At 53.3% G+C, this 22,883-nt stretch overlaps 2 protein-coding genes and 1 non-coding gene across 3 annotated transcripts in view; 1 reads left to right on the forward strand and 2 right to left on the reverse strand.

Moving 5' to 3' along the window:
• VAC14 (VAC14 component of PIKFYVE complex) overlaps nt 1-8,724 on the reverse strand; it is a 65,241-nt gene extending 56,517 nt beyond the window's left edge. The window contains exons 1-5 of the mRNA XM_030025816.2: nt 8,572-8,724; nt 4,924-5,074; nt 2,338-2,505; nt 1,598-1,660; nt 463-570 (exon numbers count right to left, since the gene is read on the reverse strand). Coding sequence (XP_029881676.1) covers nt 463-570; nt 1,598-1,660; nt 2,338-2,505; nt 4,924-5,074; nt 8,572-8,675 — 594 coding nt within the window. The 5' untranslated portion in view covers nt 8,676-8,724. The remainder of the gene's footprint in view (nt 1-462; nt 571-1,597; nt 1,661-2,337; nt 2,506-4,923; nt 5,075-8,571) is intronic.
• Nucleotides 5,911-5,981, forward strand: TRNAG-GCC. The gene has a single exon. It is a non-coding gene; the product is annotated as a tRNA-Gly (tRNA).
• A 150-nt stretch (nt 8,725-8,874) lies between the features above and the next one.
• HYDIN (HYDIN axonemal central pair apparatus protein) overlaps nt 8,875-22,883 on the reverse strand; it is a 161,548-nt gene continuing 147,539 nt past the window's right edge. The window contains 19 exon segments of the mRNA XM_030026239.2: nt 8,875-9,015; nt 9,017-9,435; nt 9,931-10,155; nt 10,778-11,008; nt 11,410-11,560; nt 11,879-12,042; nt 13,474-13,686; nt 14,522-14,741; nt 15,088-15,368; nt 15,917-16,075; nt 16,246-16,444; nt 16,637-16,806; nt 17,383-17,604; nt 17,869-18,076; nt 19,334-19,481; nt 19,892-20,057; nt 20,399-20,537; nt 21,227-21,439; nt 21,986-22,232. Of these exon segments, the coding sequence (XP_029882099.2) occupies nt 8,958-9,015; nt 9,017-9,435; nt 9,931-10,155; nt 10,778-11,008; nt 11,410-11,560; nt 11,879-12,042; nt 13,474-13,686; nt 14,522-14,741; nt 15,088-15,368; nt 15,917-16,075; nt 16,246-16,444; nt 16,637-16,806; nt 17,383-17,604; nt 17,869-18,076; nt 19,334-19,481; nt 19,892-20,057; nt 20,399-20,537; nt 21,227-21,439; nt 21,986-22,232 (3,833 nt within the window). The 3' untranslated portion in view covers nt 8,875-8,957.

Genomic DNA, 22,883 nt, shown 5'->3' on the forward strand with positions numbered 1-22,883 from the left:
GACCCCAGCCAGGTACTGAGACCTCCTGTCTCGTGCAGAAAGGTGAAAGCAAGTAGACATCCCTTGTCTGCTGGAGAACAACGTCCCTCCATCACCGCTGGGTGATGGAAAGCAGTCTGGCACTGTCCTTTAGGAGACTATAACCTCTAGACCACAGCGTACCTATTTATACAAGCAACGCTTTGACGGTATTTTCTAACTTCGTGTGCAATGTCCTGAACCAGGTTGGCAGAAATGCAGTATGATGTCCCTGCGACTGCAACAGCAAGGTGACAGGGAGCTGGCATTTTAACCAAGCAGGTGAAAAACTCTGCCAGCTTAAAAAACCTGCCCAAGTAAATTCAGGTGCCTGAGTCACACATCGCCATGGATATCTACTGTTTGCCCAGAGACAGGATGCTGACGGGTCACAGTATTTTGGAGTTCGGACTGACAGGCACACATGGTGCTGTGCACACCTACCCAGGATATGATGAACTGCCGGGCATACTGGTTGTTGGAGTAAATCCTCTCGCGCAGCAGTGGGATGAAGCCTACCAAGTCAAACTGGTTGCTCTCTGTCACGATGTCCTGCAGAGCCCAAGCAGAGGGCGTTAGGAGGGATGGCCACCACCCCGCACCCCCGCAGCCACCCCCATCCAGCCTTTTTTAAGGCACATGACAGGAAAAAGATGACAAGCAGTTGATGCATGTGTCTGTGGGTCAGGAGACCTGGGGACAAGGAATCACGTGGTTTATTCAGGCAATGAGCTAGTACTCCCCCTCGGGCAGGGACTAATGCTGAGCGGGACCCAGAGAGGGAGGCTCCTGCCTGCCATGTGGCAGCCCAGCTGAACAGGAGGAGGACGGGAGCTTCTCCGATTCATGCATCAGGGGTATGTTGCACACATGAGCAAGCACCTTTGATGTAACCATGTGTATCAGGGGTGGGAGAGTCCCCTGGCTTTCCTTTAAAGCTCTTCCTACTTGCTTGGTGGATTTTGCTGCATGGCTAAGTCTCTCGCACCAGTGCGGTGGAGCAGATCTCCCAGCAGGAAGGTTTGCAGCAGGTGATGCAGAGACCGCATTAAGTGCTGCGATAACGAAGAGGAGTGAGGGCAAGACCTGGCAGGGAGCCACTCATCTCTGAATAGCAGAAAAGGAACTGGGAGGTCTGTGAGAGTAAAAGCCGGTTGGCAGGCAGAACAGGAAAGGGAACCGAACCGCCTACCCCAAAGCAGTAGCAAAGCAGCTCCACTCACATCGCTACTCACTTAGGGAAGGGAGGAAAAGCAGAGGAACAGCCCTTCTGCTGCCTGGGACAGAGCTGCAACCCTACTCGGACTAAAACATTGCTTCCCCAGACACCTGGCTCCCAACAGCTGAACGTACACATGGCACTGCAATAACCTACCAGCCCCTCACAACCCAGCTGCCTGAGATTGCCACCAGACCCTGAACCTCAAAGGCTACAGTCGGTGAGAGAAAGAAATGTTTTGACTGTAGTCATAGTACTGAGCTGGGACAGTTTTAGCAGCTGCAGACTCGGGGACTGACACGTCCCCAGCCAGGACATGCCTGCAGCCTGCACCAAGGATTCTCAGGAGAGAAGAAATACCTTGAGAAGCCGATCGAGGAGCTCAGAGCCGCTTTTGACGTTTGGGTCAGGATCAGCAGCCAGCTGTGAACGACAGAAACAAGTGCCATTGCAGCAGTGGGTCCCAGGTCTGCTCCCCACTCTGCAGTGGGGCTCCCAGGACTGTTGGTCTCCTTTGGTATTTACAGGGACGAACACAGAGAAGTCCCTTTATCTCCAACTCCTCATTAGGCTCCAACAAATTCTCCTGAGAGACCTCCTAAGGGAGATATCAAGCACCCATCACCTCCCCCAGCTACGTGGGTTTTCATAGGCCAGCAGCCATGCTCTTAAATGGCAGAGAAATACAAGTTTCCAGTGAAAAGCTGCAAAGACAGGCATACGTAGACGTGTTTTTGACACTACAGAACCCACAAAGCCATAGAGCTGCAGAGCCACCTCGCCTGCAGCAATCCTGTCAACGTTATTTCCTAATACCACTCAACAAGGAGCAGGAAAATATATCCTGGAGATGAGGACAGAAAACAAGGTATCGAGCAGTGAACTCCAGCACCCACAACATCAGTGGCCAGTGTGTTGTTGCAGAAACTGCTCATTCAGTCCTTCAGACCTGCCTGGGTCAAAGCAAACCAGTTTACCTGGAAAGAAAACCTTAAACAACTTGGTTTGTTTGACCCAGAGAAGAAAAGGACTAGAGAACAAATCCTACTTCTCCAGTGTGGGAAAGAAAAATACACGGGGGTTGAGAGAAAGCTTCTTACCTTGCTGAGGCCATCAAAGAGCACGTTGAAGTGTGGGAGAACGGAGCCCCTGGCCACCTTGACGATGTTATAGAGGGCTTCGCAAGCGTAGTACCGCAGCCGACTATCGGCATCATTGAAACACGTCAGCACTGGCTCAATCAGCTCCTTCAGGTAGAGTCCAGAGTCCTGGTGGACAGGAGGAGACTGGTTAGTTGAGGACCATGCCACAGGGAGAGGGAAGAGATGGCGCTGCCCTGGAACATACTGCAAAAATTCAGGCCCATAATGGCTTAGTGCACCTATGCTGGATAGGATTTATTAATGAATTTTGAATTTTATTATTGAAATTATTGAATTATATTATTCAGGTACAGTGAGAGTCACCTGAGAAATTGTTTCAGGGGAGTCTATACCAGCAACTAAAGTGATTACTGCAGCTGTACTTGGCTGGTTTCGATTCCCACAGATGCACAAGACATTTGGGCAGTTATTCACCACCCGCTCCGAGCACCTTACAAATCAAGAGGGGCTGCCTCCCCCAGCACGCCGTTCATCTCTGCTGGAGACTGGTCCACAGAGAAATCTGTCCCTGCCTCTCTGCCCCGCAGGCAGCAGATGAGGCAGGTCCCCAGCAAAGCCAGTGGTCACCAGCCCTTGCAGCAGTCAGCCGGCAGCCAGGATTTATCCCACTCTGCTGGCTGGTTTTGGCGTAAACTCACTGATGTTTCCAGGACCAGGGGGAACATCCCAGACAGCAACAGATCAAGCCCACCTGCACCTTCAGCTAAACAAACAAACCCTTGGTCTGTTGGGCTACTCTTTGTAATGTCAAGAGTTGGGGAGCACAGAGGAGCTGGTGATACAGTCTTCATAAAAAGAAAGACAACCGGCAGCCCCAAAGCACCTTCCTGCCCTGTTGTCTCCAGAAACACCAACTCAACCATGGTCCCAGCTACCAGAAGAGGAGCAGCTTCAGCCTGTGCAGCTGCTTACGGATAAGGAGATACAACAGCTTGCGGAGTTAAGGTGGACACATCTGTTGGATGAAGTGACTATGGCACCGATTCCCAGGCAAGATTCATATCACATGCTGAAGTTTGTCCTCCTGCACTGCGGAAGGGCCACACTAGGCTGACCCTGACTCTGCTCAGAAGCAAAATATAGTCATTAATGAGGTTGCTCCCCAGCCCAAAAGACTTCTGCTTGAAGGATTCACCAGCACAGCAGGAGTTTCAGACAAACCCAGAGGTGGAGGCAGAACGTTGGCTTGTTTTGAAGTTAAAAAAACCCTACTTTGGGGAAACAGGCTGGCATTTCCTGAGCGTCTAGCAAAGGAGGTGGTAAGAAAATCAACAATGCGCAGACTAGCAGATTAAAGAGCTCAACTCCAAGTTTTATCAGTGCCCCTCAAGGCCACTAAAACCAACTCCATCCCCCAAAGCCAGCTGCACTGGCAGCTCTGGCAGCATGAAGTGCCTGCCCCTGCACTGTGCAGGAAGAGAAGATGGGTTACGTGCCTGGGCTGAGGGCAGAGCAGAGCTTTACTCATCCCAGGAAGGAGGGTTTCACAAAGAGATTCTGCATTTTAACAAGAGGATGAAGACAGGAGCACTGCTCAGAAGCTCCCGGCCACCAGTGTAAAGGCAGTTAACGTAAAAGCCATAAGGCTTCAAAGCATCTGCTCAGACCGATCATGACTCTCATTACAAGGGGAATAAATTAATTAAAATCTACTTCATAGCTCTTCCAACAGGTACAGCCTACTCTTCCCAAGCCCTCTGCTTTCTTTGACGTACACCCTACTACGGATCAGAATGCCTCCTTCCCTTGCAGGCACTTTCAAAAAACCAGCCGCATGGTTTGACTCAAAAGCCCAACGGAGCCATGAGCCTGCAGAGTCTGTGCTCCCCTCCATGGGGATCTGGATGCTCTGGCATAGCCCTGGAGGCAACTTACTGAGCTTGTTCTTGTCAACGAGAGGAAAGTTATAGAGAAAGACCTTAACTGGGACAGAAATCGGCCAACTTCCCACACAAGGGGCACTGATATAACACCTCCAGAACAGGACTGAGCAATCCACACGTTCAACAAGTAAAACTTCTGCCGAGCCCAACAGAAAGCTACTAGCTCAAGCTAATGCAGCTTGACACTTTACACCGCTTGCTTACTTTGACTATGACTCTGCCACCCTTTCGCCCATACCTTGGCCCTGCTTCCCAAAGGCCCTGCCCGCGCTGCTGGAGCCAGTTGAGCTAGGGGAGAGAGAAGGAAGGGCTGCAACTCTTCTCAGCTCTGTTCACACAAATTAGTACCCAACCTGCTGAGTCTAGTCCAGCTGCTAGAGACAGAGAACGGACAGATGCGCTTAAACCACACCTAGGGAGCTGCCAAGATGCGACCCAGGCCAGAAATCGCTCCTGTGTCCAAAGGATGTGGCTGGGCATATTGAGGAAACTCAAATACAACCCAGCCATATGCTGCAATGCAGGGAGGGAGCCAGGGAGCTGCAGGGCCACCAGCCTGAGTCTTCCCATCACGCTGACCCAGGAGGAACTGTTCTCCCACCATAACCCACAGAAGCCAAAAAAACCCACCTGCACCTACCTTGCCCAGGGCAATGGAGCAAGCGGCCAGGCCAATGAGTCCCCCTTTCCGGCTGTGGGGGTGCTGGGACAGTGCAAACTCCTGCGACAGGATCTGGATCACGTGTTTGATTTGAGACGTGTTGTTCTGAGCCACAAACTCTCGCACCAGCCTGGGGAGAGCAGAGGAAAGTACCCAGGGAGCTTTAGGTTCAGCCCAATACAAATGCTTGGGGGCTTGGCTCCCCGCTGCTGTCAAAAACAGGGACGTTTAGCCACAACAAATGCCAGAGAAAGCAGTACTGAAACAGGGAACGCTGAAGGAACCCACAAGTGAGAGCAGAGCTCTCTCCTCCTCCCCACTCACATCCACAGTGGCTTGCTGCCCTCCTACTTCTCCCAGCCTACAGCCTTCTACACCATTCATGAACTCCCAGCCCAGGATGGACTCTCAAGACCCACCTCAAGCTGTGTGAGACCACCAGGTCTTCAAACACTCTCTCCAACAGGGAGGGTTACAGGGGTCATTTACCCCAATACAGCACAAGACGGCAGCAGAGAACTGCTCAGCAGGCACCAGAAGCGCTGGTGGCTTGGTAGGGAATTGTTGTCCACCACACCCATGCCCAGCACTAAGATTTTGGACCTTTCCAGCCACCCACACATCGCTTCAGCTAATATTCCACATATTTAAATATACTACTAATAGTGTATTTAAATATACCCTTAAACAGCACAAACTTTAACAAAAAAACCACAAGGTTTCCGTATGTAATACCTCCTCCTCCTCCCCAGAAACATGCAGCTCGTTACCCAGAGATATTTAATGCATCAGCTGTGCTTAAACGAAGAGACCTGTTATGCCGCCAGCCTACACAACTGCTTCAAGGTCCTGGGTCACCCAATCAGCCCTTCAGCCCCAGCTCCCCTGCGGCAGAGCCACTGGCCAGACAGGGAGGCTCAGGCAGCTGTGCAGGCAGCTGTGCAGGCAGCTGTGCAGACAGCTGTAGCATTGGTGGTTCAGTGGTAGAATTCTCGCCTGCCACGCGGGAGGCCCGGGTTCGATTCCCGGCCAATGCAGCACTGTTTTTCCCCTTTTTTCTTTGACTTCTATCCATAATGTGGACACAGGAACCTCAAAATCTCAACCTAAATAAGGATCTTTACCCTAACGTTCAATGAAGGTGCAAAAGCTTCCACTACCTAACTCCATACATGTTTTTTTCTCTGGCACTATATTGAGCCTCACACCATCTTCTCCCAGATAGGTGCCACCAGCCCATCACCCACTTTATAATCCAGGAAAGTCATTATAGAAGATGTTTATGAACATTCTCCCCCAAAATGGTTAATGCCAGCTCTGTTCTCACCCTGCTCTGAGCAAAGCAGCTGCCCCCTTTCTTCCCGGGGGCACTACACAGCCTCCCCCTCGCTCTCCCCACACCAAAGCCGAGTTCTCCAACAGTTACAGCCCAACCCACTCTGACAAACTGCTGCTTTAGGGCAAATAGCTCCATCTCCAGTCCCACCCCAGCAGCAGGCTCCAGCACAGACCATCAGTGTGATCCTTTTACTGCCTAGATTTAACGGACAGAGCTTTGTTTGAACAGGAATAACTTTACAGACTTCCTTCAAGAGTTTAAAGATATAACTAAGAAGACAAAAAGCAGCGAAAAGCAACGTACAGCATCAGAGAGTCTGCAAGCAGCAGGAGCTGCTCCCACACTACTGGCCAGAGGACGAGAAAGTACCTGAGCTGAGAGGCAGCGAGTCCCTCCTCACTTGATGCCGTAGACATGGGAGAGACGCTGCTGGTGCTATTCTGTGATGGGTTTTAGCTGATCTAAACCCGTGTATCTGTAGAAAAGCTGGCCCTTGCCTTCCTCCTCCTTATACCCTTCCCAAACTGGGCTTCCACCTTGATCGGCTGAACCGCCTGACCCCAAATCAGACTTTGGTTGGTATAAGCCAACCACAAAACCTTAATCCTGGGGCAGAAAAAATTAGAGCAAAGCTGCTTGGATAAGACAAGGAGTATCAGCCCTCACAGCAGCAGCAAAGGGACAATTCTTAAGTATCCCTGAGGCTAGAATTATGAGGACAGACGGCACATCTGCTGCAACACACCCTTAAGAAACTATTCCTATAAAAAAGGGAAAAAATAAGGGAAAGGTAGACACACGGATCAGAAGAAGGACCTGGCAGGCTTGGATTTGTACCTGAGCAAACACCCCATCCCAAAAACCATTTTTCTCTGCTGCTCATGTACACCCTCCCATGCGGGACCCTCCACGTTCCAGGCACATGGTTCCCACCCCACATCCCTCCCACGTCTCCCACCGAGCCCTCAGCAGAGTGGCTCCATCCCCACGTCACTGGCTGCCAAGAGTGGCTCGCTGCTCCCCTCGCAGGCTCACTATAGCCGCATCTCCCACGCAAAACTCACCCTCCGGCTCGGATCATCGCTCCCAGCCTTGTGCTGTGCTGTCCCCTGAGGGGATGCTTCGGATCTCCTCCATGAGCTGAGCTGTCAGGCAGTGCCCAGGGAGGACGCAGTCCCTCCCAGGCAAAGCTGTGGACCAGCGCAGCACAAAGCACCCAGACCAGCACAGCGAGAGTGAGAAGACTTGCAGAGAACGTGTACGGGCAACGCTAGAGGGGGCACGGCCATGCCAGCAGACACCTGCAGACCCTTGTCTGCGATGCTCTGAAATGAAGGCCTGAGCTCTGCCAAAACAGCAGCAACACAGGAAGAACTAAAGACAACACCCAATGGCCGGGGGTGACAGTAGACGCTTCCCATTTCTGCAGCTGGGATGAGTTTGGGTGAGAGACCTTGAGGGAGAGGTGGAATGGCACCACGAGGTGATGAACCCAGGCTGACGTGAGACGGGCCCTGGATGATGGGCACAGCCGCCCCAGCGCTGGGCTGCTGCCCTGTTGCGGCTCCTGCCCGCTGCCCAGTGAGACCCTCATGTGCCCCTGCCACGGTCAGGGCTCGGCACAGAGCTGACCCCCTCCACGAGCGTCGCAGAAGAGCAAGTATGGCATTTCCAGCGAGTTTCTAAATTTACGCTGGTCACACGTTTACTTCGCGCGGTGCTGCGCAATGGCACCGGGGACCCACCATCAGACCGGGCTTTCCACGAGGGGCTCACAGGCACAGCTCCTGCCCTGGGACACGCACCCTGAACCGGCGGGTCCCTGCTTGTGTCCAGAAGCTGACAGGCTCGGAGTTAAACTTCATCGACCAGTGCCATGGAGATGGGAAACACGGAGTAGCTCTAGGGGAGAGCCCCTCCTGCCCGGGCACTGCCCAGGTCGCTGTCCCCTGACCGGGTCACTGTGCTACCCGAGTCCCCTCCGTGGACTCCCGGGCCTGCAGCCCCCGGGTGCCCCTGGGGGTGACCCCTTCCATCGAAGGCCCCAGCTACCACTGGCGAGCCGGCCCGGTCCCCTCCCGCGCCCGGACCCACGGTGCACGGCGGGACCCCCACCCGCCCCCCCGGGGCCGCAGGTGGCCCCAGGACAGCCCCCTCACCCCCCAGCCCTCCCCGAGGGGCCGGGTCGGCCTCCCCCCCCGCCCCCGGTTCGCTGGCGTAGCCCAGGGCGGCACCGCCCCCGTTCCTCTCACGGTTCCCGGCGGCCCCCCGCCCCTCACGGTTCTCACTTCTCGATCTCGAGGGCCGCCACCTTCCTCTTCTCGTAGAGCTTGTCGTTCAGCGCCCGCACCACGCTGGGCGCCAGCGGCGCCAGGTCCCGCTCCGCGTTCATGGCCCCGCCGCGCCCCCCCGACCCTGCTGCCGCTGCCGCCGCCGCCACCGGCGGCCACGTGACCCCGCCCGGCCGGTCCGCCCACGTGATCCCACCGCCACGCTGCAGAGCGCCCCCGGGCGGCGCGGAGGCCGCCCCCTACCGGCTCGACCGGGTCCGCTGCTCCGGGGGTGGGGGGGGTGTGCGCCGGGTTTATTCCAAACCGACCGCGACAGCGTTAATCGCCCCCGGGGTTTATTAACGAGCGCCCACTGTGAGGGGCTCCCGGGGGGTGGGCACCGGTCACTTGTGAGGAGGGAGGCCCCTGAGGTAGTAGACCCAGGAGACACCCGCCCCCCCCGGGGCAGGAGACCACCATCTTGCTGGTGACGGGGGCCCCGCCGGAGGCCGGGCCGCCCTGGAAAGAGACGGTGATGAAGGTGGTCTTCTTGGCACGCAAGCTGTCGGGGGCCCTGACAGTGAAGGCCGGGTGCTCCACCGTGTACTGGAAGGCGGTGGGCTGGAGGAAGACGTTTTTGAAGGGGATGGAGGTGGTGCCGCCGGCCTTGATGAGGAAGGGGCCTTGGGGCTTGGGTGGGAGAGCGAGGCCGAAGAGGGGGATGCTGTACTCCCCTCCGAGCGGGGAGGAGAGCTGCAGCGTGGCCCTGGCTTCACCCAGCTGGCAGGGCTCGTAAGTCACCTCCACGCTCACCTCCGAGCCCCTCGGGCCGGCGGAGGCCACGCTGATGGTTTTCTCCGTCTGGAAGTCGGCGCAGTTGGTCTGCAGAGGGAAGAGAAAAGACCATGGAGGCGGGGGGGGGTCACAAAAGCAGAACCAGCACATTGGGAAGAAACCAATAGTCCCCTGCCGACATGCTGGCCAGGGCCCCTTTCCCCTGCCTGTACTCCATCTGTCCCACCCACACCATACCCCTGGTGAGTGCCCATGATGGATGGCCATAAGGACTGTCCAAACATGCTGAGCAGGGACAACCCTGCACCCAGAGACCTTACTGCCAGAGCTGGGGTTTAAGGTGGAAGTCCAGGCACCACGGAACCTGCAAAAGCAGCTCCAACACAGGCAGCAGAGAGGGGTCTGCAAGCGAGGACAGTCCAGCTGGGGACAAGCCCAGCATTAGTGGGAAGACCCCCAGGCTCACATGGCCACCCCAGCTATGCCAGGCCAAGCCAGAGGGGCAGGATCCCTCGATGGAGAGGGCTGATGCTGGCCAGATGAGCTGCCTCCCAGCAAGAGCCCAGGGCAGGCTGGGGTCACCTGGAGGAGGTAGTCGGTCTTCTGCCGGGCGTAATTCATGATTTTGGTGGTGATGGTCTGACTAGAGCCCAGCATGGTGCAGAAGTAGAGGGGCTTCTCCGGCCTGCTTGTAGTGGCTTTCAGGTGCAGGTTGTAGTAGAAAGAACCCAAGTCGCTGCTTTGGAGCACCAGGTGCCCAGTGCTCTCACCCATTTTCATGGGCTGGTACTCAAAGACAAGGTCAGCCTGAGAGGAACGAATAGAAAAGCCACTGGGTCAGGCAGAGATGGGGAAGGCAGGGCCTGGGACGGGGGAAATCGGTCCCTCCTCACACAGTGCCGGAAGGTAGCCCAGCACCCTCCCTCACTCCAGCTCCCTCTCTCTGGGGCAGAACCTTGCTGCATATGGGGGACAGTTCACCTGGGGGACCATCCCCAACAGCTGAGAGCCCTCCAGCACCATCCCCGAAGCTTCCCACCCTAAAATACCCCTGTACTCCCCCAGGGCACACAACAGCTCCTCTCAATCCAGACTGCAAACACCCTGCCAGTGGGGTGAAGCATGCCCTGCAGCCACTCTAAACTGAAAATAGCCATACTAAATAAGGAGCATGTGGCACAAGGACCTGCCACGCAAGCCTGATGGGAGCATATCACAAGGGGTAGCATGGCAGACTCCACCAGCACAGGGTGATTCCCACTAGGGATATTCTTAGACACTGCTTGCCCTCCAGATTATTAGCAAGTGGGAGCTGTCACCGTTGGAAAGAAGCCCCAGATGGCTCATGTAGGGCATCACCCTTCAAGAGCATCCACTCCCAGAAAGGCTGCAGGGAGAGGAGAGCATACTGGACAAGCTTTGCTCCTACCTCTGACTCCGCAGGCACAGTGAAATGCGGGGGAACATTGATGTCAGGCACTTTGCAATCTATGGCAAACATCACTGGGACAGGCAGAGGGTTGTCCACCTTGACGGTGGAGGACACTCTCTGCCGAACAGCGGTGGTAATTTCAACAGTGCTGATGGGTCCCGAAGGGGTGGCCTTGAAAGTCACCATGTAGAACAAGTACTCCTCGGTCACCTCATTGAGGAAGGTCACCTGAATCAGAGAAAAAGGGAATCGCTGGTCATTCTGCACATAAAAATATACCAGCTGTGCTAAGCCAGCCCTACTTCCAAGAACAGCCATAAGCAGCCACCTAGATAAAGTGCAAGACTGGGGAAAGCATGTGTGGTATTTCTACTTGATACTCTCCCAATTGCCCATTGCTTCCAGCTCACCAATGTCCTGACCCACCTGTGCTTCGCAGCCCACACTGGGACCCTCATAAAGAGACTGACACGTGAGTGGGGTGTGTGGAGAGATGCCTGCTGTTCAGGACCCACCTAGGACACCTACAAGCCCACCAGTGCACACATGGAGATATGAAAACAGGTATGTAGCTTTTCAGTGAGCCAGCAGCTCCTTGAAGGGCCCTACAGCTTGGTGTCCACACTTACCATTGTGTTAAAGACTCCTTCCTTGTAGGAGAGGAACGTGAGCTTGTAGTCCTTCTTGGCAGAGCCTGGCACATCAATGTATTCCAGCCCCTGCAGCAGAGACCTGCTTTCCAGGTTTTCTGGTTTGAGTATATCCACTACCACAAGGAACCTGTGGGTGAGAAGGATGCAGTGAAGGTCAATAGAAAGGACTCCCACAGGATACCCATAGTGTGGGGGGTAAAACACAGCCCCTCTCATCCTCAATGCCTCAGGCAGTGGGAGCCAGCTCTCATCCACCTTGGAGGAAAGCCCTCCAGGATGGGTCTCCATAGGCAGAATGTGGGTAGCATGATCGCAGACACCAATAACCAGAAATGGCCAAGGAGAGTGAAAAGCTTGCAGGAAGGAGCTTCCAGGTAGTGGGAAGCCCTTCCTTGTACTGCTGCAGGGATTGCTGATGGGAGAAGACTTCCTGGGCCAGACTCACCTCTGTGGTCTGTTCAGCCAGTTGGAGACAGGGATGAGCTCAGTGTAGGAAGTCCTACACGGTACCTGCCGGAAAATGGACCCTGAACACTTTGGGGCCTCAGCAGTTCCTTGCAGGAGGTAGTATAAGCCTGTCCCATCTGGCAATGGGAAGAAGATGGAGCCCTAGAAGACAAGAAATAGGATAAGTGAGCTCTCCTGCTCTCTGTCTGGACCAGTTACTGGCTCTCAAGCACACCTGGACTCTCCCATGTCTCAGGCTGTCCCTTGAGGAGCTTTGAGCAAGTCCAGCTGGCAGAGCTGTGACTGTAGCACTGCGTCCTGCACAGGTGGAGATGGCAACATTGTACCAGCTCGGGCTGGCACAGCTACAGGACACAGAGGCAGCATGTCTGGGCAAAGCAAGGAAACACCGGCCCTGCAGCAGAGCTGGTCTGTCCATCCTAACACTCCTTTACCTGCCTTACTAACTTGGGCACATCAGCTGCCAGTCCCATGCTTGTGCATAGCTGTGGTAAGGGGGTGGCAGTCCCTGCTAAGCTTGACTACCCTGGCAGTGCCAGGATTAGCCCCAACATTACTGCAAAGAGAACAGCCTGTAAGCTAACACGGCAGGGTCCCACCAGCCAGGGTGGGCCATGAAAAGTTCGTATCCAGTAGACATTTCAGGTGGCAGTGGGTCATAGCCACCTGCCCTGTGGCATCTCCTCTGCCTCCAGAGCAGCTGAAAACTGCAGGACTCTTCATGCAGGGCTGTACATTAAAGAGATACTGAGCATATGCAACACTACAGGGCACAGATCTGCTGTGCACCCTGGAGATTGAGCCCAGAAGTCTCTAGCCTCCGCTCTTGCCCTGGCCTAAATTGTGGCTTAGTGTAAGATCAGCTGGAGCAGGACAACGGGCAGGTGCCTGACACCCACGTCCAGCACCCCAGAACCATTCTGAATTGACCCCCTCGATTTGAGAGCTTGCCCCTGGTGTGTCTCAGAAATACTGTCCATGAAAACAGAGGGGCCAGTCATGCCCCGTCTGCCCAGCTTGAGACCTACTCAGCCCTACTAAGGAAGGGCTCTTTCCAAAGCTCCTACATTACCCAAGATGATGTCAAGAGAGATATCTCTGTCATTTCCCACCTGACTGTTCAAGGCAGGGGAGGCACTGTGAAATAGCACAGCATCTTTGCCCCTCTTGTTCCCTGCCTGCTGCAAAAGGGCCATGCTGGCAGAAGTGGTCGTGCCCAGGGCTTGGGGAGCCTGTGCAGCCCACAGGGGTAAGCATGGGCGTCTCTGAGCCCCCCTGGGCTGCACAGGCAGGGACCAAGAGCTGCACAGAACAAACTTCATTTCCTGGACCTTCAGAAAACCTGGCTTTTTGGGTTAGCTGCTCCAATACTTTCAGCCCAGGCTTCCCACCTGAACTTTCCTTACACCTGGTCTCTAGCCATGAAGAAACCTAGCTTCCAACATAGGATCCCAGGATAATTTCAGTTCATAGGGGACCTCTGAAGGTCATCTCATCCAACTGCTTGCCCAAAGCAGGGTGAGCTATGACGGTCACACTATGAGGGTCAACATGCTGGCACAGCTTACATACCTGATGCTTCTTGTTCTCAGAGCTCATGGTTAGGGGCTTGTAAGTGATCTTGTAGGGCTTGTTTTGTTGATTGGCCTCTAGATGGAAAAATTCAGGCCCTTTCCAGTGTTCCCCCTCAATGACAGGTTGTACGGTCCAGGCCTCATTGCTTGGGTTGGACAGGAGGATAGTCTGGCTGTGCTTCTCACGCACGTCGCATGTGAAAGTCAGTGTCTGCAACAGAGGAGCACAGAGACTGCTTGGTCATACTGAGGAATCCTTTCCACTCAGACTCTGACTAGCTCGATGCACAGAGAGCAGCTTCTCCTCGTCATATGCAAAATTGCCATTTGAGCCATAACTTTTGGTGTAAATCAAGTTGTTGGTTCTTAGAAGAGAGGAATCAGTCTTTTGCATGCTGGGTGAAGGGGGCTGCCACCTCCCAAGGAAGGGCGAAAGAAAATGGGAAGTCCTGGAAGGGTATCTTTCCTATGCAAGGACAAGACCTGCAGCTGCACAGCCCCTTTGTGGGCAGGCTGAAGAGCAGCTCTGGGTTCTCTCTTGGGAGCAAAAGCCAACACCCCCCAGCTGCACCCTCCTGCAATGCCTGTGAAAGCCAGTAGTCCTCCACACTACATCCCTGTGCCCCAGAAGCTGGATGCAGATGCCTTGCCCACTCCTAGTGCTGAATGCCCTCCCCTGCCCTAACAGGGAGAAAAAGTGTGGCTGCAGGTGCAATATTGTGGGTATAGCAGTGTGGCTCTGTGGGGAGGGTCTCAGAAGAGCCCTGCAGGGTATCCCCATGGCAAGGGTGCTGCAATGCAGAGCCAGGACAGCTGAGGTGGTAGCTGGAGAAGTAGCACCTTTAACAAGGGAGAAAGGCAATTACAGGGCTCAGAAACTTTGGGAATCCTGCCCAGTGGTTTTCTCAGCTTTCTGGGTTACCCAGGCAGGATGACAGGCAGGAGCGAGTCTACGCACATAAATGTCCTCCAGTCCCTGCCCTGGGAGATATGTGGTGCAAATGGTGGGATAAGGGGGGGACCCATCCTGCCTCTGCTCCGGTTACCTCTTTGGTCACCGGGGTGTCCATGCAGCATCCTGCCAGTGTAAGCCGGAGCGGCTCACTGCCCTGGATGAAGCACTGCAGGCCCTCGTACTGGATAGCATGGCTCAGCTTAGAGGGGCGGAAGGTCACAGTGAAGGGGACATCCATTCCTGGGGAGATGTAACCCTTTGCAGGGCTGATGGAGAAATCTGGCTTGAAGCTCTCGATGTCCCACTTAAACCTTGCAAAGGAAAGCACAATGACAAAAAGGAAGGATTAGCAACTAGGAGGCTGCAAACACAGTGTGCTGTACCTAATCCTCTTGTGGGCTTTTCCACAGGATCTCAGGCATGGTGCTGAGCCACCTGGCAATAAGGCTTCAGGCTGGGCAGGACTCAGCTGCACCCATCTGTAAACAAGCCTTTGGTTGTATGCCTTGCTAACTTCCAGGGCCTGACTGCATAGCCTTGGCTGCACAGCTCTCCACTGGGATGGAAAAGCAGAGGGGAACTATCTGAGCAAGCTACAGCTCCATGCAACTCTTATCCAAGCTCTCACCCCTCAGAGAGAACAGGGTTCTGCACTACCTGACTCCTATGTCGCCCATGTTCTGCATGATGATGCGCTGGGATGAGTAGCTCTGCTGCACCACCGCTCCAAAGCTGAGGTGTTCCTGGTCCAAGCTCACATGGATGCCCTGGCAGGAGCCCTGCACCATGAAGAGGGAGCGCACCAGGCCGTTGCACTCCAACATCACTTCTTCGGTGAACGGCTGGATGCGGTGTTTTGGGGAGAAGGTCACCTCCACTTTACAGGTGTCTCCTTTGGGCTTCAGACTTAGTTCATTGGTGGGGTTCAAGCAGAGAACCTGCCCAAAGAAATGAGTGGAGACTACTTCATCTGGCAACCGAGCTGTGAATCCTCCATCACTAGAGTCAGAGAAGGGTCTTCCAATTCCTGTTCTGTCCTCACCAACATTGCCCCAATCCCACTCATTCCCTCCTATGCATTCCTAAGTACCAAAGGTGTTTTCGTGTGATGTGTCCATCTGGCTACGGCGAGCTGAACTATGTCTTCTAAAGTAATTTCACATAAGCTCCAAGAGAGCTGTAACTCTTAGTCTTTAAAGATTCAGCTATCTCCCTTACCTTTCCAGATCTAAAATACATGGTCACATCCTAATGTATGTGTCTAAAACAGGTTAGGGGAATTGTACTTTACTCTCACTTCTGGCTATTAGGGGAGGCCTGATGCCTAGCTCAGATGAGGCATTCACATTGCAAGTATCTGCTGGTAGAGCAGTCCCACCAGGGAGGACAGCATACAATTGTAATTAGCTACTAGCTCCCACCCAGAGCAGCTCATAGCTACCCATGGGCACACCAAAGTGCTCTCCAGTGAAGGAAGGGCCCTTACCCCAACTTCTTGCAGCTCTGGCATGGTGGACATGAGACTGAGCTTAAAAGTGAGAGGGGCAGCACTGTTGTTTGCTATGGTGACCATCTTCTTCACTGTCTGTCCGATGGAGAGGGCTCCCAACTTCACAACCCTTCCTTGTGGTTCCACAACATCAACCTGAAGCAGGAGGGATTAATATAAAGTGAAAGGAAAGAAGGAGAAAAGGGTGCCACGAGGGTGGCAGAAAACCAAAACATGGTAGGCTGGGGAAGAGGTGAGGAAAATTAGAGAGAAAGCCATGCTGGCTCTCAGCCACCTGGGGTTTTAGGATTTGGATTTCATCTCACCTTCATTTCTGTGCCCTTTCCTCGGACTTCAACAGTCTTCTGGCAAAGACCATTGATTTCAAAAGGGATAAGCTCATGGTAAGACGCAACCTCTCTGGGATAGAAAGTGATGGGCACCTCCACTGTCCCTCCTGGGCGTAGGACGTACCCTGGGAAGTCCACCTCCAGGTGTGCAGTGCTGGTGAACAAGCAGTTCAAACTGGCAGAAAGCACAGCAAAGAGGAGCAAAGGTGTCACAAGGCTGTGTGTGCTCAGATGACAACATCAGGACTACTTAGGGCTCTCCTGCCTCCTCTCCCTGCATCCTCAGGATTTCACCCACAGTGGTCATGAGGACGTGGAGCAGGCACATGCTAAGCAAGGGCAAAAGGAGTGTGCAGAGAAGGCCTACCTGACATCCTTGTCTGCCTTGTTTGTGATGGCAAGGGTCTGCTGGGCAGGTGGCATCCCAGCGTGGTAGATGAAGCAGGCTCCAAAGTTGAGTCTGGTGGTGGAGAAGTGAACAGTGGGCACTACCACGGTGGCCAGGAACACGCAGGTAAACGTGGGACCCTTGCTGATCTAGTGGGATGAAAGACAGTATGAGCCAGCTGAAGAGATGGGAACTACAACTGAAAACACCAGAGACGGCTGAGGAAGAAGATGGGGGACAGCTGGCTGCTGTGACAACAAGGAAAAGCAAGTGCCAAAGGACCTCGGAATGGAAATCGAAGGTGGAAAGCTTGGTCTGAGAGGGAAAGGGTTTTTGGAGAGTCATGGCCCTGCTTTGTGCAGCCACGTGCTGAGCAGTGCAGCCACATGCTGGCAGGACCCTTCTGAGCTGTGGGACCCAACTCAGCAGAGGCCTGGCAAGGAGAAACAGCTTCATCTCCATGTACATCTAGGATCCCCCAAATTAGGGGCAGAGAGGGTGTGGGGGATATGTCCTGCCTCAAAAGTGCTTCCCAATGTGGTCCTGGATAAGCACTTATTAAAATATTCCATTCAGAAACTGTCAGACTCTTTATTTCAGCAGCAGGAGCCTCTTTGCCTCAGTCAGGCTCTTTAGTGACAGAGCTCACCCCTAGCTCTGGGCTCCTGCTGCCAAGCTGCTGCATAGGGAAGGCAAAGTTCCCATATTAAATGCTGGTGCCTCACCTGCAGCATCAGCTCTACGTCCTTTAAAGAGCACATCTTCTGTGGGTGAAAAGCCAGCTGGGTCTCTGCTTTCCCCTCTGCCCGCACAGTGCCCGTCTGAGGGGTGATGGTAAGGGCCTGCTTACGGGCTGTGGGACCGCTCAGTTCCCACGAGAAGGTAAAGCTGAACTTGCCGTTATTGCGGATGCTGAAGATGCACTTGACATTCTCGTTTAGCTGTACCTGTGGGGAGAAGGCAGTGAGGACTAGGGGTTGAAGTACATGCAAAGCGCTGGCTGGTCCAGCAAGTGCTTCTTCCTAACATGCTCCTGCATCTTTTACATTCAGCTAACGACCTGTGTGAAAGATCAATCTCCATCCCTCTAGAGACCCATAAATGAAGAAAAACATTCCCTCTTGTTCAAACGTTATCTGCAGAGCTCCTGGTTAAGGCCCGATCTTGCAGGGCTTTGTGGGGCAAATGTTCAGGGAACCAGTGCTGCTCACCTCCTTGAAATCAATGACATTGGTCTCCTGTGCGCTGAGCTCAGTGACACAGCCATCGCCGTCCTCACACCTGACGGACACGTTCATGCTATAGCCTGTGGCCTTGATATTCAAGGAGAGGGGCTGGGTCTTCCTCTTGACATCACACTTGAGGTTGAAGACAGCCTCTCCTTCTAGTGCTGGTGTGAAGAAGACTCTAACAGGAAACCTGCGGAGAGAAGACCCTTTTTGCTCTGTTCACTGCCTCTTAACTCTCTTGCCCCCCCATTGCCTGCTCTACGGGAAAGCAGCTCTGCAATGGCTGTGGTGAGACCCCGGGCCTGGGAGAAACTAGGAACAGCACTCTGCCCTTCCAGGGCCTTCCACTATGGAGCAAGCCCTGGAGACCACTGTTTAGGCTATGATGATCCCGTGCAATGAAATGGCAGAGGATACCACAACAAGGCAGCAAACCCTGAGCTAATGCTTACCTTACTGCCCTGCCCATGTGCTACAGGGCAATGCCAGGTTGAAGCCCCAGTTCTGTCCCAAACACAAAGGAGGGCACTCGTAGATATGCCTAATCTCTCCAATCTATATGACAGGGGTAACGTCCTCCCGTGACAGCAGTACGACATGGGTGCCACCAAACTGCCTGGTTGTAATTTCTGTGGGTAATTTCTATGTAATTTCTGGGTACGTGATCAAACACAACCAAACTACAGAGATTTAAAGAATTACCACTTCTCAGGTGAGCCCCAGTAGCTGACGCAGGGTGCTCTCATCTTGTACCCAGTGGCAAGCCAAAATTCAGCATCTTTTAAGCCACAGCAAAGCTGCCTAGAGCTAATGCGTTCTCCTTACACCCAAGGCAGGCTATGAGTGGGCACAGGGACATCCATGGTGGATCAGCAGATGAGCTAGTGACCTGTTAGACTGCTTGAACTCATGATCGCGTCTGATCGCAAGTCACGGCTGTGGTTTACAAGAAAAGATTATCTGTTTTCTGACAGGTGATCCTGCAAAACACAGCTAATCGTGTAAGCCTGTTGCCATCCCCCATGACAGGCTGCAGTGCTGCTTGTGTGCTTTGCTGCTCTCGGTAGCTTTGCACAGGCCATGTGTGGTGGGCTCTGTCACTAAAAGAACACAGGGAAGAGAGGAGACCTTGCACACTTAAGGCTGGTGGCTCTGGGGATCACAGGGTTAAAACCCCCAAACATGCTTTTGTCATCAAAAGTAGAAGATCCCGAGCCTGAATTTCTCCAGGAAGGGATCCTAGAAGACCACAGTAGCCTGGACACAGCACTTTATGGAGAAACCTGCAGTTTCATGGTGTCCCCATTGGGAAGGAACGAAACAAGGCAGATGTATGCTATTACTGGGAGTCACCTGGTGACTGCCAAGGGGAGAAAACCCCAAAAGCAAAATGCCAGTGCAATGTTTGGCACACAGGATAGAAAATCTGGCCTGTGAGCCCTGTTACCTTGAAAGAGGAGTGATGGAGCCTTCCAGGGGTTCTACTTTCACAGAGGCACTGCACCCCTCTGAGAAGAGCGAGCTTTCTCTGAAAGCAAAGCTGAAGGCTTCCTTCTCACTGTTGATTATATAGATAGTCTGGTGTACCTCATGCCCTGGGGAGAGGACAAAACAGCTGCTGAAAACCTTTTGTTCCTCTGGCCACCAGACCACTGCTGCCCACTGTGCTCCTGCCTGCCAGCTGAGCCCAGCAGGCAATTTGCAGCGAGGAGCACTACCTGCAGCATGGTACGCTCAGGATGCCAACATGGAAACATACTTCTGACCCCCTGGGCTCCCCTGCAACACTCCCAAAGCCCCTCTTGGAAACAGCCCCAAGCACATGCCATGTCCCTGACACATGCCTTCCTTCCTTGTACACTTGGGTGCCAGGAGCTGGATGATCTGCTCACAAGTGCCTGTTTCCATTTCCAGCTTCCTTGTTGGAGCCTGCTGGAACAACAGGATTGCTGGGCCCCTGGAGCAGTCCACACCTGAGGGTGTAAGGTATAACCACAGTGCTCACCGATTAACAGCAACTGGAAGTTCAGGTGGGATCTGTCCAGAGTCACTAGCGGGTCAGTGGCATTGCCCACCAACAGGAACGGGACTGAAACACTCTGCTCAGGGATTGTAAAGACCCAGAATGATTCTGTGATGTCCAGGTGCTGGGGGATGAATTCAAATTTCATCTGGGGGAGAAAGAGGCAAATGAAAGAAAGTTGCTGCCCTTGGCAGGGTGAGGGGAGAGAAGTGCAATCTATACCACCAAGAAACCCCAGGAACCAACACCTTATGTTGCTGTGAGCTCAGAGATAGGCTGCTGTGCCACTTACAGCCCAAAAGCATGGCAGATGTGGGGTACAGGGTGAGAACAGGTTTATCTCCTGGTTCATTTACACTGCAGTCAAAGGTTTCTTCATGATCTTGGCAAGCTCACAGTGAGATGGGACGCCCAGTAAGTGTAGACATAGCCGGTGTTAAATTGACATACATGTGTACTGGCTCTACCTTCTTAATTTTCTGCACTCACCTCTGCTTTCTTCCCTGGCTGGATCCGACCTCTCTCAGTGAGGCAGAAGAAAGCCACCTCTTCTGGTGGGGCTTCAGGGTCTTGGCAAGTCCACTGGAAAGAATACGCAGAACTGGTTGGGTTCATAACCATGAAGGTCCTGGGCACACAAAGCAAAAAGGACTACTAAGGTGGCGTTAGGATGTTAATGACTCCGTCCTGCAGCAGACATCAGGCACTGCCAGTCCTGGAGACCATCCAGAAGGAGTTATTTAGTATAGGGGAACAATGCTGGCAGCACAAACATTTCACCTGCTTTCTAGGGACCCTGTTTGTCTCCCAGTTGTCTATAGATTAACAGCTGCTGACAAAGAAATTAGCAAGGATATAGCCAAACTCTTGCACGTTAAAATGGTAAGATTGAGTGAAAATGGTAAAATCAAGTCCAGTAAGACTCCTTTGGAAGATGGTACTCTCTGATGTGGTTGCAGCCTTCACTGACCCTATCTGACTGGTATCTCAAAGGAGCGAGAATATCCCAAGGATGCTCTTCAAAGGGACGAAGGTTGTACTGGCCACAAAGCACAGGCTGGGGATATGTGGTCCTCCCAGACTGACCCATACTAGCTGTGCTTCTTGAAGAAAAGGACAAGGAGAGCACAAAATTGGGCAGTTAGTATTCAGTGAGCACCTTATTCCAGCCCCAAAACAGACTGGTGGCCAAGTGTCAGCAGATCACAGACAAGGTACAGATGTGCCTTGGGGGCTTGGAGGAGTAGCTGGAGAGGTCTCTGGTTAAGGGGGGGGGACTAGGAGACCATCAACAGGAGAAGCCGTGCCCACACCTACCTGCTGTTCCTGCCACACACTCCAGTTGCCGCAAACTCAATCACTCTTGTGTTGAGATCCAACGTCGCCCCCTTTGGTCCCTGCAACTCTGGGTTGCGCCTTTCTGCAGTGATATAGTCAGAGTCTTCCAGTTCAAAGTGGCAGTTTGGCATCAGGCTTCTCCCCTTCACAACCACCTCCGGGCCCTTCTGATTTGGCTTCAGGTTAGGAATACTAGGAAGAAAGGGAGTGTTATTAGCCAGACTAACGTTTCCAGACAGCCAGCTGCTTGTCTGTCTCCTTGTACAGCACACAGTGTTGCATCCTCTCTCTGTGCAAGCATTGAGCAGCAAATCAAACAGAATTGCCCTCCCTGTCACGGAGGCAGCGGAGCTTAAATAGCAGAAATATGAACAGTTATATGTCTAGAGACCAATGCAGTACACAGGTTTCTATGTAGATAAGGAGGCCGTGCTTGTCTCGTAAGGAAGCATAGGTAGGGACTGGCTGACCCCTTGACAGCTCCTCTGGATCTCTCATTCCAGATTTTGCAACCCTCCAGGAGCTTAATGTTTCATACACTGTCTTTTCCTAGTGTCTCCATACCTGCTTCTACCAAGGCCAGATGAACATCTTTCTTTGCTCCTGTATGTTAGTTGTTTCTGCTGCCTCTCTGGGGCTGGCTGTCCCTAGGTCCACACTCCCACCCATCCCAATCAGAGGCAATACCATGACTATCCATCAGTAGCACGAGTTGAAAAGTGCCTGGAATTTTCCTACCTGCAGAGCATACAGCTCTCAAAGTCCCCCACGTACACTGGAGAGAACTTCATCTGGAAGAGCTGCTCCTTGCCAGCAGGGATGGAACCACTGCAGGGCTCAACAGAGAACAGCGGGCTGGCACTGACTGCATTCAGAGATGAGCTCAGGGAGGAAGAGACATGCTCCAGAGTGTGTCCCAGCTGGCTCGAACAACGGCTGGCCTGGAGCTTCACAGAGGCACCAGAAGTGGAGGAGAGGAAAACTCCTGCAGTAAGGAAGAAGTAATAGCAGGACATCCTTTCAAGGAGAAAGCCCTTTGTTCCCAGCAACTCTGCCTCCTGCTGCAGATGGACAGAAGGGAGCTGGGATACACTTGGAGCATCTCTGGCCAAGTACTTCCAGCAGGAGAACTCCCAATGAAGAACAGGGAGAGCGGCCAGTTTGCTTTTTGCTTCTGTGCTACTGCTTGCTAAATCGTAATCCCAGAAAATCCTGGGGACAGGTGTGAAAGTGAGAACAGACACAAAGAAGAACAGGGTGGGGGGCAGCAAATACAGTGAAAAGGCCCAGCAGAGACCCAGAGAACTGCCTGAATCAAAACACACCACTGAACATCATGCTGTAAAAATACTCAGATGATGGACAGGAAGGCTATATCTATGTTAGCAAATTAAATGGACCCAGGACTGAACCCAGCTGCTTCACTCCATGCTGTTAAACTCTCTCCATCTCTAGGACTGAGAAGCTAGATGCAAACTTTTCCTGCAGAACGGTTTCTGGCCAGCGTTCATTCCCAAACCATGCCCAGAAACTAACAGTAGAAATGTCTGTTACAGCATCTGGGAAAATTTCTGGGTGCTGTTTCACATCCCAGTACAGCCAGCCTCAGCACTTAGCATTAAGGACAGTGTTAAGT

This window comes from Aquila chrysaetos, chromosome 9, assembly GCF_900496995.4.
Source record: "Aquila chrysaetos chrysaetos chromosome 9, bAquChr1.4, whole genome shotgun sequence".
NCBI classification, from domain to species: domain Eukaryota; kingdom Metazoa; phylum Chordata; class Aves; order Accipitriformes; family Accipitridae; genus Aquila; species Aquila chrysaetos.